This window comes from Microtus pennsylvanicus, chromosome 9 (assembly GCF_037038515.1).
Source record: "Microtus pennsylvanicus isolate mMicPen1 chromosome 9, mMicPen1.hap1, whole genome shotgun sequence".
In the NCBI taxonomy this organism is placed as follows: Eukaryota; Metazoa; Chordata; class Mammalia; order Rodentia; family Cricetidae; genus Microtus; species Microtus pennsylvanicus.
The window spans coordinates 16,314,436-16,332,630 of NC_134587.1; the positions used below are offsets into that span (position 1 = coordinate 16,314,436).

Consider the following 18,195-nt stretch of genomic DNA (forward strand, 5'->3'; position numbering starts at 1 on the left):
TTAATCCTAGCACCTGGCAGGCAGAGGCAGAGGCAGGCGGATCTCTGTGAGTTCGAGGCCAGCCTGGTCTACAAGAGCTAGTTCCAGGACAGGCTCCAAAGCTACAAAGAAACCCTGTCTCATAAAAGGAATAAAGAACTCAAGAACAATGGCAATGGGTTTCTGATCCTACTGCACGCACTGGCTTTGTGGGAGCCTAGGCAGTTTGGATGCTCAACTTACTAGACCTGGATGGAGGTGGGGGTTCCTTGGACTTCCCACAGGCCAGGGAACCCTGATTGCTTTTCGGGCTGGGGGGAGACTTAATTGGGGGAGGGGGAGGGAAATGGGAGGCGGTGGCGGGGAAGAGACAGAAATCTTTAATAAATAAACAAATTAAAGAAAAAAAAGAATCGGGGCTAATTAGAAGAATGCCCTATTCTAGTGCTCTCTTGGGAATTAGAAAAAGATTAGTCGGATCTAGGAAGGCAGGAAAATGTCAATGTCAACTACCTGGGACAGTAGGGTGCTAAGGAAAAACTGAGGACTTATGAGTAAAGATCGTAGCTAAGGATGATGTACTGACATTAAGACCCGAGCATCATGATACAGGACATTCTACTGTCGTCATAGTTATAAAACTGAGTTTTAAGATGTGCGGTTATTTCAGACAGCTCCATGGAACTGGCTAACAGACCAGCTTGCTGACTTCCTTCCCACTGCCGACACTTTCTCCTTAATTTTAAATTCTTGATTCTTCCCACTTGGTAAAGACTGCATAAAGATGACATCGGGGCAGGGGAATATCTGGTTGCTATACTATCACCTTTCCAAATGGCCATAAATTTGACTCCCCTGTTCTTCCATTTTCTGCTGGCGTCTCTTAACAAATTTCACCTGTGAGCAATCCACTAAAATGTTCTGGGAATGAAAGCCTCATCATAGATAATAACTTTGGCTTTTGACAATTTCTATAAAAAAAGGAGTGCTTGTTGGGAATAGCTGCACTTCCTCTCACACACCTACACTGTTTATTTTTTTCACAGACAATGTCCAGAAGGGTACATCTGTGTGAAGGCTGGGCGAAACCCCAACTATGGCTACACAAGCTTTGACACATTCAGCTGGGCCTTCTTATCTCTGTTTCGACTCATGACTCAGGATTACTGGGAGAACCTTTACCAGTTGGTATGAACTAAATTTATATGAGTAGGATTTGTGTTGATGAACTTATACAAATGCCAAGAATTGATTTATAACATTCAGGGATATGAAGGTAGTAATATTAGAGTAGATGCACCTACTCCTCCCTTTTCCCCCTTTCATCCCTATCTCTCCCCCACCCCCATCTCTTTCATATTGAAATGCACATATGCAAACAATATAGAAAGTTTCTTAGATAAAAGGCCCTCTGCTATGGGCTTTGTTCTGGAAGTATAGATATCTAGGGCTAGATAACAAAAAACCATATTGAGAGTTTCTTACATGGAGCATTTACATTCATATATGTACATGAGCATACTCCTATTATGGAAGTACATGTCTGGAGAATTTCTTATGTGAAAGTCATTTAGCTGAATCTGTAGAAATTGGGGGAGCACGCCATTTATAGCATTGTCCTTCATTAGGAACCCTTATAACATTACTTTGATATAGTCAAACAAGTATTATCTTGAAATGTTTTTATGTCAAATGACACAGCAGTCATACAGCTGATGATCTGATTGATACATTAATGTATAGATATTTGCTCACTTAATACCAAATCTTACTTGGTCAAAAAGTTAGATATTAAAAATCATCGATTTCCTGATTATCTAGCTATTGTAGTGTGATTTTTATTTGGGGATATTATATTAAAACATCAATTAAATTATTGTTTTTCTATACTAGACATTACGTGCAGCTGGGAAGACCTACATGATATTTTTTGTTCTGGTGATTTTCTTGGGCTCATTTTATTTGGTGAACTTGATCCTGGCTGTGGTGGCCATGGCCTATGAGGAGCAGAATCAGGCCACCTTGGAGGAGGCTGAGCAGAAAGAGGCGGAGTTTCAGCAGATGCTGGAGCAGCTGAAGAAGCAGCAGGAGGAGGCTCAGGTAGGAAGCAGCTATCAGCTCTTTCTTGTTTTAGTTTCTTACTAGGAATCTTCAGCCGTCATGACTAAGCTAGAGCTACCATTCTGTATTGTATGTAGCTATTGGCATTGGAAAGCTGCAAGATACTCAAAATTATTCATAAAACTGGGGTCAAATAAACTTTTTGCACATCACATAACATAAAGAAATTACCTAATAGGTAGGAATGCATTAAGTATAAGACTTATTATGCAATATTTTCATGGACACCGAGGTTGGGATTTAAGAGATATAATTGAGATTTCCAAACAAACAATCTTGTATTCCAATAGAATAAAACCTTCAAAGTTGTATTGTGAAGTTAATTCATCTTTAATGTTTACCAGAAACCTCTGCAAATGATTGCACTTCAGACTTCTTGGGGGTTTCTATATTACCAAGATAGTTTGTCGGTCAAATTAAGGTACCAGAAGCACATCTGAAATCAAGGAACAAGATTTTCAACGCTGAAGTATATTTAATGACTGAGTAATGTAGATGGAGTGGCTAAGACAGATGTAATTGGAAGAGATGGGAAGACAGGAGTGGATGGAAAGGTGGAGGGTGCACTCAAGAAGAAGGTCGTGGGCAGTTGCAGAGGAACCTTACCTCTGTCTCTCACTGTTGCCCTTCCCAGTTCCCTTCCTCCTGCTGCGGATAATGCTTAGCATGGCTAGTCTTTGTGTAGGCCTTGCTGATAAGTTTCTTTGCTGTTATAATTCGTAGGTTTCAAACAACTAATGATGCAAAGCATCCTTTTTGTGGTTTTGCTTTTCTTCTGTGCCTTTCTTTCATGAAATGAGTACTGAAATCCTCAGATGCTTCATCCTCTTCCTTTCTTATTTTGTTTGCTTTTGTTTTCATTTTCCAGGTTCTTTGTTTTCTTATAAAAATTAAAAAAAATTATGTGCATTTCCCACAGAGGACCGAGGAGTCAGATCTCCACGTAGGGAAACAGATAGTTTGGGTGCTGGGAATTGAACCTGGACACTCTAATAGAACAGCACACATTCTTAACCACTAAGTCATCTCTCTAGCCCAGTTGGTTGTTGTCTTGCAGAGTCTGAAGTGGTCTTTATGTGTGATGGGTACAAGTTTTTGACATTTGCTAGAGCTGGTTTCCTATCTGATAATGGGTTTAAAGTAAATGTTTTTAATATGATGAAGCAAAACTTATTACTTATTTCTTCTTTTTTAGACCTAATGCTTTTGGTGTAGCATCTACACTACCTTTTAAATAAGTACTTTGGATTTCCCCCCATATGGCCTCCCAAAGTTATGTAGCTGTCTGCATTCCCTTATGCCCGATGCCCATCATAAATAAATATGTACATGAAATGTTAGTTGTATGCATTCCGTTTTGTGTACATAGAAAGGTAACCATTTCAAAACCATTTAGGGAATCTCCGCTAAACTGACTTGGCACTTTTGTCAAAAATCACTTGCTCAGCCAGGCAGTCATGGTATACACCTTTAATCCCAGTACTTGGGAGGCAGAGACAAGTGGATCTCTGTGAGTTCAAGGCCAGCCTGATCTACAGAGTAAATTCCAAGACAGCCAGGAGAAACTTCCACAGAGAAACTCTGAACTATTGTAGTTTTATATTAGGTTTTATGGAGGATCATGTTCGCACTCTGTCTTTGGTTTGCTTTTCAAAGATATTTTGAGTCTTTGTAGTTCCAATCAAGTTTTAAAATAAGTTTCTTTATGCCAGACTGCATAGTTTCTCTATCACTATCTTCAAGTTGATCTTTTGCTATACTGCCCAATTTGCTGTTTTTCCATCTGGTGTATTTTTTATATCAGACACTGTGGCTATCTCTAATTAATATTTTGAACATATATAGCATTTTTTTCCTGTTTAAAGTTCTAAAAATCCTCAACTCAATTCTGGAAAATTTATTTGGGGTATCAATGGATATTTTTGCATTCCTATAAAAATTCTTGGTCTCTGCCATGAGACAATTTTAACATGAATTAGCAGTTTGATGCTTTCGTATCTTCAAACATTTGAAGATTTGGCAGATAGGACCAAAGTAGTATTTAACATAAAGATGTTTATTTACCTACAGTGGAGTGATGACCTCCCTAAATAATACCCATTGGGCTTTAAAATGAAGTGCTTGCTATTGCAGACGGCCAGGAAACTTCATCTCTCTCCCCCACTTCTCTCTTCCCACCTGACATACATACTCACACACCACAGAGTAGTCTTAGTACTCAAGGTGGATCTCAAAAGGGCTCCAGGGTTCTATCTTGTTTCAACCTTTCCTTATGTGCCTTTCCTGTGAACGGTAGCCACCTTGGTTTTCCTGTGGTCTCAGCTCCACCTCCTCCACTCATGATGTCTTCTTTTCTACTGGGTTTCCATCTAGGAGCCCAGGATTGTAATTTAGGACACTGATGGAGCTTTTATGCTTTTCTGTTTCCCAGTATTTTAGAACATCTTGACTAGAAGTCAGCATCTCCAGAACCGTCCTTTTATCTATTTTTCTACTGCTCTGATTGTTTCAGGAGAGAGCTCATCTGGCTCCCACTAGAACTGCTGCACCAGAAGTAGAGGTCCAACCAAAGTGCTTAACCTAACAGCATTTTCTTTTTGAGTTTACTTTTTTTCAGATGAATAGATATAGATCATTGAATTATTATTTGAATTGCAATGCATAATTGGAATTTATAGAATCAACATTTTATTTTTCAACTATTCTGAGTTGTTTGCAGATGCTACATAGATAATATAAGAATAAGTTTCTCCTGAAATGCAGTCACTTTGGGGCAAAATAGACAAATTAAAAAACTTTAGTCTTTCAAACTTCAGAAATGAAATTCTATGTTAGGTTTGGGGTATGTCTAATAAGAGATTAAAGGGGCTGGTTGTCTACTTCATGGTTAAATCTGCTAAAATGTGTCGTTCTCCACTCAGTAGCCCGTTTTTGGATTGTAGTGGCCAAATCACCATGATTCAATATTGCATTCACTTTTATCACCTGAAACATAGTTCGGAGAAAGGGTTATTTTGTGAGGAAGTCAGAGTACCAAGTCCATTTTTACTGATGACATGGTTAATATGGCTAGTGAACGATGGGTGGAAAAAGGGAAGGAAGGCTCGGTATACCGTGAAGCTTGTGTGCCGAAATGAGGCCCAGGTCTTGTCGACAGCCTAGGTCCCTTTAGGATTTGCCATCTAGCCAATGTCCTCACGAAACACAGCATGGCTTTCATTTCTTACTCAATGTTTGTCAAAGTTCCTGTAGGTTTAATCATTTCTGTAGATGGGAAATGCACACAAGACAGCGTTGAAAATGGGAAAGCTGACATTAGTCAGAAATGTTCTGTCCTCCATCACTGAAATTGTACTTGATATTTAATTTGTGACCTTTAAATTTCAATATTATCCAGTTTAGCCTACCCCAAGCTGTATAGCTCTACTGGCAAAATATTAGAGTAAGCTATAGGATACAATTTGAAATTATGACATTTAAGATATGTAATATAAATTGAATAATTATATAGCTAGTGCCTTATATCTTTGACCAGGGTTTCAACTTTATCCAACTTTTAAAATGAAAAATTAGTCATGGGGTTTTATTTTCAAGGACTTTTAGATACAGTATACATTACAGCATTTATTTTGCGTCATAGAGAAATGTCCTAAGAAAAGGTAACCTACATAAACATTAAGCACTAACTGGCTATTTGTTATGAGAAGAATGCAGGATGTTAGTTGTGAGCGATTGGCTATGAGTCTGAGCGAGCAGGACGTTGGCAGCATCGCAGAGCTGGGCACAAACAGGTGCGTGGACATGAGCCACGGCAGGAAACATCTGCCTCTGAGGAGTCAGGGGAACAAGTGACCACTTTGAGCTGACAAGTGACACGGAAAATGTGTTGTGTCGGAGGCCGCTTTTGTTGCCGTAAAAAAGGAATCTGTTTTGGTTTTGAATTGTTTGAACCATTACTCAGAATAGGCAGGGAAATCGTGTCCTACGCAAAACAAACTCCAGAAGTGATTGCCATTGAATGACAGCTTCAGGACTGTGGCCAGAGAGTCCCACGACGACTTCCTACGTTTCCAGGGACAAACAAGGCTATAAATGATCGGCACTGGCATCCTGTGCTTGTGTCTGTACAGAGAGAAAAGGAAAACTTTGTTTGGACAGAACAAAGACACATATGTGTTCATATATTCAGCAACAATATATATCATGTGCTTCTGCATAACGTAGGATGGATGGTATTTAATCTGCTCTCAACAGGTGCTTTGTTTATCTCCTTTAGTGAACATACATAGTTATATTACGCAGCATCTTCGCTATTCATTGTCATCATGGATGACTTAGGAAATGATGGATATCAAAAATGAAAAATTGATGATCTTACACAGTTTTATGAACAGCTACATACTGACTTACCGTTTCATTTACATATGAGCATTGTCTCATAGCAATGCTTAAATGAGCACGGGCCCAGCACTCAATAATATCCACATACATCCATGTTATATGTCCTGTATTGCTGACTCCAACACACAATTGTAAGATTCTATTCAGTACCCAACTGCCCACTGAGATCCCGCTGACCCAATAAATGTCTCAAGATAGTGTGTTTCACTTTAAGGCTTTTTTTATTTTACTTAACATAAGATTGAAAAACAAAATGACTGAAGAGGGCCTGCCTCTTCTCAGGAAAAAGAAAAACAGCACACAGGGCTGACAAAATTTATTAAATGGGGTTTTCCTTACTCTCCTCCGAATGCTCACTGCCCTTATGCACACCGTTTCCACACAGCCTTCTGTGGGATCTGGAAAAATCAAAGCTAAGCTGGCCCCCCTCCACTAGTGTCAGGTGATTGACAGTAAGATGCCTTCTGAGGCTTTGCTCATCAAGTGCTTCCTGAGGACTTTCTGAGTCAGAGGGAATACCAGACACTGGAAAGAAAAAAAAACCCCATGCCTATGTGACTTATACTTCAAGAGGAAGATAGACAAAATAGCAGATACATTAGAGTTATTTACATCTAATAATGTCATATGTAAAAAGGTGACCAGCGTTTTCATAATTCCCCTCCTTTCTACTCTGAGCTTGGGTTTAAAAACAGGAACATATTTAATGAGCTCTTGGCTCAAGACATGCTATGCTGTTCCATAGCCTCACTAAGTCGTGGTTAAATCATTTCGAGCCTAAAACTATGATGAAAGTGCAAAACACTCACTACGTTTGTACCACAGAGCTGTGTTCGTTTCATTGATGAAACGAGAAACGCAAAATCTTTAAGAATGCATGACGCTGAGATCCACAAAGAAAATATATGAGAAGTTCTCATAATCTTAAGAACAAATCAGTAATTTATTGATTGATAGGTTTATCGTTTATAGCAATAGTATGAAATTTGTAAACATTTAAAATTTCACAGCTGGAAGTGCTGTGCAACACTGTCTGGCATGAAAACACCGCAGAGGTGTGGACCCTAGGATTAGGTGTCATCCAAGCCAAAGGTGAGAAGGGACTGATTCGTCCACTTCCAGCTCTTTCATCTCAGGTACAATAGTCACACATTGAAAGTTTACCTTGGATTTACCAGGATGGCTTCACATTCCCAGTCCTCCTTCCTCTGCCTCCCAAGTGCCAGGGTTACAAATGTACACCACCACATCCTGAGCTTTGCATGTCACAAAATTAAAAGCAAAGCAAACAAAGGAAGCAGGACCACATGCTTATTCACAACCACACAGAAGAAAAACGATCCTCCGGGGGAAATGGGACAGTGATCAGAGAGGGTCTAGCTCCAAGGAAAGGGGTGCCCTTAAGGTAGACAGAGTTCTTTCAGGTCAGCAAATGTCTCCTGAACTGAAGCTAACCTCGAGAGTTTCGTATTAAAAACCAGTGCAGACAGTATGCTACACCGCGCCGTTCTGGGTTCAATGGACTTTGTACTATGCCATTTAAAAGGTAAAACCTGTTGCTAAGTAAACCGAAGTGCAGAATTCGCCCTCCCGGTTGATGATCATCAGGCAGCATGCCTGCCTTCTCTTCTGCTTCCAGCCCTTTACTGCAAACATCTCTTGGCCTCGATTCTCAACAGGCGGTGGCTGCAGCCTCGGCGGCATCCAGAGACTTCAGTGGGATAGGAGGGTTAGGAGAACTTCTGGAGAGTTCTTCAGAAGCTTCCAAGTTAAGCTCCAAGAGTGCCAAGGAATGGAGGAACCGGAGGAAAAAAAGGAGACAGAGGGAGCACATGGAGGGGAACCACAGAACCGAGGGGGACAGGTTTCCCAAGTCGGAATCCGAAGACAGCGTCAAGCGAAGGAGCTTCCTGTTCTCCCTGGATGGGAACCGGCTGACGGGCGAGAAGAAGCTGTGCTCCCCCCACCAGGTACCGAGGTCTGGGAAGCAGTCTCAAACCAGTGTATGGTTTTTTTTTGGTAGATCTTTATTGTGTTTCCTTTGAGTGACAGGGTGCTGGGCATCATCCAGTTATGTAAATTTATATCATCGGTTGTCTTAGAAAGGGTATTTTAAAAATTAGGTCAGGCAATACTTTAAGATAATTGTCTTTGAACATTTCACAATTTTGATAACTATTTATTTATTTATTTATTTATTTATTTATTTGGCACAGCCTGTCCTTATCCGTTTCATTGGGATTATATCGGAAGCTTTTGTTCAGTTTTCCCATTTTAAGAATGGATAAACCTGGCTTTTTTTTATGAAACTACTGCTTTGATTATAGGAGGTTATATTATAACGTATATATGAATTCTGGGAAGGAATGCCTCCTGATTTGCCTGTTTTCTTTATTGTGAAAACTCTACTTAGACGTCTCCATTACCATGGTATGGTGCATACAAGGGAAGAATTACAGTGTAGCCTCTCTTGAAGAGGGACACCAAAGTCCTTTAATCAGGGGTGTGAATTAAGGCCAGCTATCCAATTCACAGTGCCAGTGTTACTATCATTGCCTTTTTTTATGTCAAAGACAATAAAAAAGTTTCTACTTTTTTTTTTTTAACTTAAACAAGGTCTGTTTAATACAAACAGCAAACACTACTGGAAACCGCAATAAGTACCATTCTGGTTTGAGGCTTATTTTATCTGATTGAACATTGTGTCCTATAAATTACAAAGGTTCCCAATTATGTTAATTTTGCTCAAAAATTATACCCTAACGTCAATGCTAAACAATCCATTTAAAGCAAAAACAAACAAAAACCTGTAAATCAGTCAAAGAGTACTATATCCCTTAATTAAGGAACAATACTTTAATGAAATTAAATGTGACAATCGTAAAATTTTACAAAAAGAGTGGCAACCACAAATTTTGCTTCAGTATAGCGCTTGGTTATTTTCCTGTTTTGATTTTGTTTTCTTTTAGGCAGAATTTCACGATATCGCCAGGTCTCTCCTTGAACTCACAACTTTAGCCTTGAATTCACTGTCTTAAAGAGCCATGCAAACATTATATAAGAATCTCATGTAATTAAGGAAAAGTAAAAATTGATAACTTCTAATGAAAGAAACTAAAAAATGCTGAATGGTTTCAATTATTTATGAAAGCACATGCATATTATTGACATTTGCATGACAATTGTATGTCTTTTGAAAACGGGATTTCCCTTCTTGTCTAAAACTTTCTATATTAGGTCCTTCAAGCAGTAAGTATTTATTAAGCACTGTTTTGGCTTCTTTTCCAGTAGCCAGGAGCTGTGGTAAAATACTCTAACAAAAGTAATGTAAGTGAGAATGGGTTTATTCTGGCTTATGGTTCCAGGTTATGTATGGTCCATCCTTGCAAGGAAGTTAAACGGTCAGGAGCTCGAGAGAGGTAGTCCCTGGCTGCAAAGTCAGGAAAGACAGCCATGATTCGTATGCTCGCCACCCACTCTTTTTTCCTTCAGTCTAAGATCCAGCCCATGAATGGTGGCTCTCATGCTTACTATTGGTATCCTCACCTCAATTAACCCAATTAAGATAATCCTCTACACTCAATACAGAGGCCCATTCCCTGAGGTGATCGAGAGTCTATTAATTTGAGAATTAGCATTAATCATCACAATTATCATTGATGTAACAGAAAGAGCTCTAGATGTTGAAAATGCCTTAATGAAAGATTAGATCCCATTCACTGATATAATGGAGCTTTATTCTAAAGGTTGAGTCAGTGGGCATATCAGACAGGTCATAGTATTTGGTGTGGTGATGAGTACTGTGGGAGCAAGAGCCACATGATTGGAAATAAAATTTTAAATCAGATGGTTTGAAGGTGACATTCTCAGTTTTGGAGGGGTCATGGGAAGGAACTAAGCAATGATGCTTCCTTCCAGGTCCAATGGAAGGGAAGCTTCAAAATCTTTATGTGACAATATGTCCACAACTCTCATAGAGCAACGAAGCTTGGGTGACTGGTGCCGAGGGAACCCCAGAAAGGCAGTGGCAGAGGGGAGGTAGCTGGTAGTTGATATGTTAGCACTAAAAGCAAAAGCAGCATGCACATTTGAACAATTCGTTTTGTGTTTGTAGATAGATGGATAAAGATGACAGATTTTGATGGAATAGGTGGGTGGACAGCTGGACTGATGAGCATTGAATCTACAAACCCAACTCAAAAAGAAGGCATCCATACAAGGCTCAAGCAGAACTAGCTGGAAACTCTTTGCAGTGATAGCTTTGTGGGCATCAAAGGTTTTGTCTTATAGAAATGAGAATAAAGGCAGCAGGGGCAGCAAGCATAAGTGGACTGGGCATACTCTTCAAAACAATATTGCTCCTGAAAAGGTCAAAGCAGAGGGAGCATAAATTATGGGCACCCTGTCCTTTTCTACTGGGGTGAATTGAAATGGTATTTTACATTTATTGCATTATTTACTTTTATAAACATAATACGTAGTCATTGTGGAACATTAAAAATTCATTCAAAGTATATAATGGAAACTCCTGTCTCTCAGGATTTTGACTATGGTGTTTGGTCACACTGGGACCATTTATTTTTAAACCAGAGGCTTATAGCTATAACCAAATATAGTTGCAGATATATTTAAGTTGTGCTGTGGCTCAGATGAGATTTTCAACCAATAGTCTTTCAACATAGTCTACTCAAACACCTGTTAATTCCCTGGGTCTTCATCATTGTTCTCAGCCCACATTGGGTTTAGATCCTATCTGCAGGGTTGATTCAATACTTACACTTTCTCTTTATTATTGAAATTAAGAAAATATCCACACGTTTCTTCTTAGCACAGAGGGAAATAAAATAAAGCCAACACCCGTAATTTTTTTTTTCTGATGGGCACGAGGCATAGAATGGCCCTTGAGCTCAGCAGAGAAGCTCTTTCTCCGGAGTAGAGCTTGCCACAGCTGTGGGTATTCCCTTAACTCTGCCACATCTTCAAGGGTGTTATTTTTGGTTTATTTTCTCTGAATACTATTTTTGTAATCTCCTTTTTTCGGGCTCTGTTGTCTTGAAAGCTGTGCCCACACCCATTATTATACTTTCCAAAGAGTGAAAAGAAGTTTCACACAAACTCAAAGATCTGGAACGCCTCTGGAAAACACCCTGACAGAAAAGCACGCCAATTAACAGCATGCTCAGATATGTTATCGTGGTAGAAACATGCCACATACGCCCAAGCCGTGTAACATAAGCAGATTTTCACTTTCCGGAGATAGTTTTAGAACACAGGTAGAGTAAGATGATTACACCTTACCATTCTAGAAATTAATGTAAGATGTACTAGAGTAAAATGGAAGTTTATGCTTCTCTGAGTATAGAGATCCACCTGGGTTTGGCATCAGATGGAATGTGGGTTAAAAATCCAAGTTATTAGACTCACTCCTGCCATGGCTTTTTTCTGTCTTTGTCTCTTTCTCTCTGTGTCTCTGTCTCTGTCTGTCTGTCTGTCTCTCTTTGTGTGTGTGTGTGTGTGTGTGTGTGTGTGTGTGTGTGCGTGTGCGTGTGTAGCAAACACCAGAGACTGGGTGTAGTTTATACAGATCTGTATGTTGGTGTATTATCTGGAGACTGGAGTATGGCATTGAGTTCATTGTGGTTTCTGAGAGAGCCTTGTGGGGGAAAGCACCAAGGGCCTCATACAGAAGAGATAAGAGGGGACCAAACCCTGTGATAGGTAACTCAGAAAAGCAGTAATTCATTCACAAGGGCTCCATCTCTGAACACTGCCCCATTATGGAATAATTGTGTTTCCTGCAAATGAATGCTTGGTACATATGTTTAAATGTACTGAGTCAGAATTCCAAATTTAATTTCCTGAAAAGGCACATTTTCAAAATACAAAGTGATGCATGTGTAAAGTTTCAAAATACTCATTCTCTTATAGCCAATATTTATTATGTAAGTTGGATGCGAGATTATGCTTGCCAGCATTCTTTATTAAAAGGGAAGACACAGCGTTTGAGTCCTTGGAAAAGGAGTCAGTCTAACCCCTGCCTAGCAGTACTGGAGGCACACTCTCATTGGAACTGCATGCTGCTGAGACACAATACAGTTTACACACACCCCACATCTGCTATGTCCTATAGAGAACCTACCCAAGAAAAGACACACGTCAGAAGGAAAAGTACCTTTCCAGAATTCCAAAGGACAAAGTCAGTCATCTGGGAAAATTTATAAAAATAAAGCTAAAAATGGGAACCCAAGAGAATCAGTCTTGGCTAATTAGGCAAAGAAATATTTAAAAAATTCTGAATCTGATTTTCTTGTGTTTTCTCCTCTAAGATTATATTTGTGTTTTATGCTGGAGAGGAAAAGGGGAGGGCAAGCTAGTTGTTGCCAGTGTGTGTTTTGCATATTAACATATGCGTATATTAGTTTCTTCTTTTTTGATTTGATTTGTTTTCTAGACCGAATCTTGCTATGTAACACAGACTAACCTAAAATTGTCCATCCTCCAGCCTCAGCTTCAGTGCTAGTACAATAAGTGTGAGCTTCTATGCTCCACACCTGGCTAAATGTGTGTGCATGTGTAGGAAGTGTGTGTGTGTATATATTTGTGTGTGTGTATATGTGTGTGTGTGTGTGTGTGTGTGTGTAATTACAATGGTTATGAAGAAAGGTGGGGCAGGGAATAAGAGCAAGAAAGGAAGCAAAAAGAAATAGCATTATTAATGGTCAGGAGAGCAAGCAATATTCCATTGCCTGCCCGGAGTATTTAAAAAAAAAAAAAAAACAATCACCACACTAAGGTCCTTCCTGAGCTATCAATGCAGTTTAAAAGTTCATTCAGAGAGTCAAAGAAGGAACCAAGTTCCTTCTTCTGCAATTAGAGAGCAACTTACCAGTTTATTTGTAAATATATATGATAGCATATGATAAATGTCATTTTGGCCTGGGCACATAGCCCAGCAGTGTATGCTTGTCTAGCCAATAGTGAGCGAGGCAGAGGGTGCATTGCCCAGCACAACAAGTAAGAAAAAAAAATCAAGAAAGCCATGGCATCTTCATTTTCATTTACCTAGCTCTCTTTACTGTAAGTAACATGATGTCACAAGAACCACCTTCTTTGATCCAGTCATATTACATACCTTAGTTCTTTAAGCCAGTGTTAAATTTTTAGTAGGAAGGCTACCACAAAGAGCATTAAAATCCTCTTACATTTGCTGTGACACACGGGCCCTCAGATCAAGTGGAAAATGTTAAAAAAAAAATGTGGACGGCAAGTTCTGTGACCCGCCTCTCACCATCGGATAGAGATATGCCCTGAGACCTTCCTGGTAGAAGCCAGAAGGGAATAAAGACACAATGATACCTTTGCTAATACTGTAGTTATCCAGGTGATTTGATATAAGTACTTTTAGAATTTGGTATAAGTATTTAGAATCTGAACTAACACACTTGAGCCTTTTTTCCCCTTCCAAGTTGCAGGCCCTTCCTACCACAGCACTGAGAAGGGGCAGCTGCCTGCTGGTTAGATATCCCCACTTCGCCCACTGTATTGTGAGAGCGCCCTCCCTCTCACAGCGCGAGAATGAAGCATAGATGAAAACACGCATGCACTTAGGCAATCATGAGTCAGGACTCTTGGAGTGGTGTGCTTTATAATTAAGTGTGCACTGACTGTTCACTCTGGTCTTCCAAACAAAAAGGACAGCCATGAGTGAATTCCATTACCTGTACTTAAAAACAAGCTGACACCAACCTAAAAGCAAGTGGTTTCTGCAATCTTAAGATATTTTATTAAACAATTATGTCCCACCCCGCCCCTGTCCCCGATCTCTTCCTTCCTTCCTTTCTCCTCAGTCTCTCTTGAGCATCCGTGGCTCCCTGTTTTCCCCAAGACGCAATAGCAAAACGAGCATTTTCAGCTTCAGAGGTCGGGCGAAGGACGTGGGGTCTGAGAATGACTTTGCGGATGACGAGCACAGCACCTTTGAAGATAGTGAGAGCAGGAGAGACTCACTGTTTGTGCCGCACAGACCTGGAGAGCGACGCAACAGTAACGTTAGTCAGGCCAGTATGTCATCCAGGATGGTGCCAGGGCTTCCAGCCAATGGGAAGATGCACAGCACTGTGGATTGCAATGGTGTGGTTTCCTTGGTGGGTGGACCCTCAGCTCTTACGTCACCTACTGGACAACTTCTGCCAGAGGTGATAATACATAAACCAGCTACTACTGACTCTTTACTTCAATTTGAAAAAAAAAAAAAATCCAGGCCCGGGCAGTTGAGCCTATTCTGGGATCCTACTTCCTCCAAATGAAAGTGCTTAAAAATATCACGTGATTAAGTGAATAAAAAAACCCAAAACAAAACAAAATAAGAAAGCCATTTGACTTGTGTGGGGCTATTAGTTTTTTTTAGGTTAACAGTACTCAAAATGTAGAGTCTGAAACAAACACCAATCTGCAACTACAGTAGATTTAGCGCAAATACAAAATAATTGGCACTTTCATAATCAGATCTTCATTATTAACTTTTCCCTTAAATTATGTGATCATCCCTCACCTCATATCCTGAAATGTTTGTATTCTCAAAATTAAATATTGTAATGGTTGATGTACTGACAATGGACAGTTTGGGACAACTGTCAATATTATAGTTCTATCTGAAAAATTATTCCAAAATAAAAGTGGTGATTATAGAATGGCAAATGGCCAAAAAGAAATCTCAGGAAAGCACACACATTTCATTGTACATCTGTGTTTGTGCATGAAAAAAAAGGCCCATATTTGTCAGTTTGTCGATATAGCCTCAAAGAAAATAACCCAGCCTTGAGACTATATAATAATATTTAGCTTTGTGGAAAGAGTGACCTATTCCTTGCTGCTATACGTTGAAAAATAATTTGTATTTGAATGAAAACTAATTACAGCATGCCTATAAAAAAGTTTCTGCCCCGAACTTTGTCATGTTCAAATGCTTGTGTGGAACAAATTGCTTTATACAATTGCATCCAGCCAGTGAACTCTTGTCAAAGGACCTGTGGTCTTTTCAAATAATGTGCTTATAGAATATAATAATCTACTCAATGTCATATTATTACTTGAGATTGCTGCCTTAAAAAGCTTGCATGAAGCATGACTTTCCAGAGAGATGCTATACATTCTTATGATATCCTTGGAGAAGGGTGGTTTGAGCCATCAGTATTTGGTTTGCAGGGCACCACCACTGAAACGGAAGTCAGGAAGAGAAGGCTCAGTTCTTACCAGATTTCAATGGAAATGCTGGAAGACTCCTCTGGAAGACAGAGAGCCATGAGCATAGCCAGCATCCTGACCAACACCATGGAGGGTGAGATGCACAGTGACTGCTCTGAACACCTCTTCTTTTTGCAGACCCCTTAAGGGCTTCCCACACCTAGAACTGAGCTACAAATATACTTATGTGAAAGAAAACATCTTTTATATCAGTTATAAAAATGAATATTGACTTATTCCTCTTTCACTTGGATCCTTACCTTGCCTGCAGGGTGGCATTCCCAAACTTGTTACCATATCATTGAGGTCTTGCTCTAATGTTACATTAGGTAACAGAGTAAACCCTTTCTCTTTCAGCCTGTACGTGTCAATGATGTTAGGGTAAGAGAGTGACAGCAATGAGTTTGGCAAAGCCAAGCCTGTTTTCCATTCAAATGAGGTCCCTAAAAAGTGCTTCCTCCATCATCCATATTCACAAATATAAGGTTACTCTAAAGTACACCCTACACAAATGTTTGGTGATTTCATTCATTGTTTAACATCCCCACAAAATTACTTTTAAAAGTTCAATTTGATAGTGATATTGTTGTACTTTTTATTCAATTATTAGTTATTTTGACGTAGAATATTAAATTTAAAGTACTTTTTGTATTTAAAAGGCGAAAGAAGGCCAATACCAGATGCTATTTAATGTGCATTTTATGGAAATAAGTAATAAATAAGATTGTTTTCTATACAGTCTATTAATCCTAGTAACATGAACTTGTATGCCCAAAAATAAGCATCAGTTTTATCATGTCATTTACTATTCATTACAATTAATTTTTACTGCTGTTTACTACTTTTCTCCTTTATTACCCACCAGAACTTGAAGAATCTAGACAGAAGTGTCCGCCATGCTGGTATAGATTTGCCAATGTGTTTTTGATCTGGGACTGCTGCAATGCATGGCTAAAAGTGAAGCATCTTGTGAATTTAATTGTGATGGATCCATTTGTTGATCTCGCCATAACAATTTGCATTGTATTAAATACCCTGTTTATGGCCATGGAGCACTATCCCATGACTGACCAGTTCAGCAGTGTGTTGACTGTGGGAAACCTGGTAAGTCCTGTAGGGGAGGGAGCAATGGAACATGGAAAAATATCACCCACCCCCCCACACCCTATGCTGTTCCAAATTGAAAATGGTATTTTCCTTCTTCACATGAAGAGACATCTAAAGGAATATTATGCACACCTCAGATAGGATCCGAACTGCAACTTGTGTTGGGGCTGACTATGTAGGGCAACAGCCATGGTGTCCTAGAGTTGCAAAGTCCTCACACTTTAGAGGATCATGTATAGGGAAACTCGCAAGGTTTGCACGGACAAGGGCTTTACAGAAGGGCTTTACCATGTGCATGGGAAGAATGGCCAAAGAGTCAATTTCTATTTTTAAAGGGCACAGCTGTTTAGAAGTGAATCAGTTCATGATAAATAGCCTCCGTGGTAATCGTCCAATAGAAAAACTAGTGGGTAAAATGAATTTGTAGGGCTTTCAGTACATGAAGGTAGCTAATCATAGGGAAGATTGCACTTAGGGATATTTTCCTGCATTTTAAGACTTTAAAACTAGCACAACTTAACCCGTTCTTCCTAGAATTTGGTGGTGACAACATTGACTCATCTATTTCAGGATGACTCATAGCACTCAAAAGCATTTTGGCAGCCTGTAACGTATCTTAAACATCAGCCTTAAGCCTTTGACCCATGAGTAACTCAGTAGAGAGCTCATTGCCAATTATAAAGTATGAATAAATATTCTGATATTTAATCATCAGTAGGCAAATCCCTGGTCACCTTGTGTTCCTGTGAAGGCTGCTGCGGCCTTGCAAGGCTCCCTAGATGGACCTGAATGGGACAGAGAGGGACTAAAGAAAAGACAAATAGATAGAACAGACACAGATTAGCTGGGGTTGGGTAGGGTGGGCTCCCTGCTAGAGAAACTTCAGTCCCTGGAAACTCATTGTGTTTATTATATAGAGTTGGGCAGAGAGGTGGGGTAATTGCATATTGCTCAACAAGGAAGCAGGGTTATTACATACAGATAAACATGGAGGCTGGGGGATTATGGACAGCTGAATCAAGGAGGCAGGTTTCTGTGTGTATGGAGTTTTCTGCATCCACTATCGATGTCCATACATGGACCAGAGGAAGGGCTGCCATTCTTTTGAGCCTCACTGCCAGGAAGAAGGCTTTGCCATTTTTTCCCATGGGTCTGTGCTCAGGGTGACTCATGTCAACAACCCACATTCGCTCAGGATCTCATACACTTAGGCTTCCTTTGCTTTCCACTAAAACCACCCAAAGACTTAAAATATTTTTATCTATTTGATTTTAGTTAACTTCCTCTTTGGAACATTTAATACTGGTCAAATTTTGGAAAGCTGCACGGAAGGAGATTTGGATT

General features: G+C 39.7%; 1 protein-coding gene across 2 annotated transcripts in view; it reads left to right on the plus strand.

The window, feature by feature from the left end:
• The window catches only part of Scn3a (sodium voltage-gated channel alpha subunit 3), a 106,658-nt gene that overhangs the window by 43,398 nt on the left and 45,065 nt on the right, over window positions 1–18,195 (plus strand). Inside the window, exons 10-15 of one of the 2 annotated variants that reach the window (XM_075985012.1) lie at window positions 1,026–1,167; window positions 1,873–2,079; window positions 8,181–8,471; window positions 14,349–14,696; window positions 15,706–15,838; window positions 16,610–16,848. In XM_075985012.1, the coding sequence (XP_075841127.1) occupies window positions 1,026–1,167; window positions 1,873–2,079; window positions 8,181–8,471; window positions 14,349–14,696; window positions 15,706–15,838; window positions 16,610–16,848 (1,360 nt within the window). Of the gene's footprint in view, window positions 1–1,025; window positions 1,168–1,872; window positions 2,080–8,180; window positions 8,472–14,348; window positions 14,697–15,705; window positions 15,839–16,609; window positions 16,849–18,195 lie in introns of those variants that run through there. The other variant, XM_075985013.1, reaches the window with a different exon arrangement.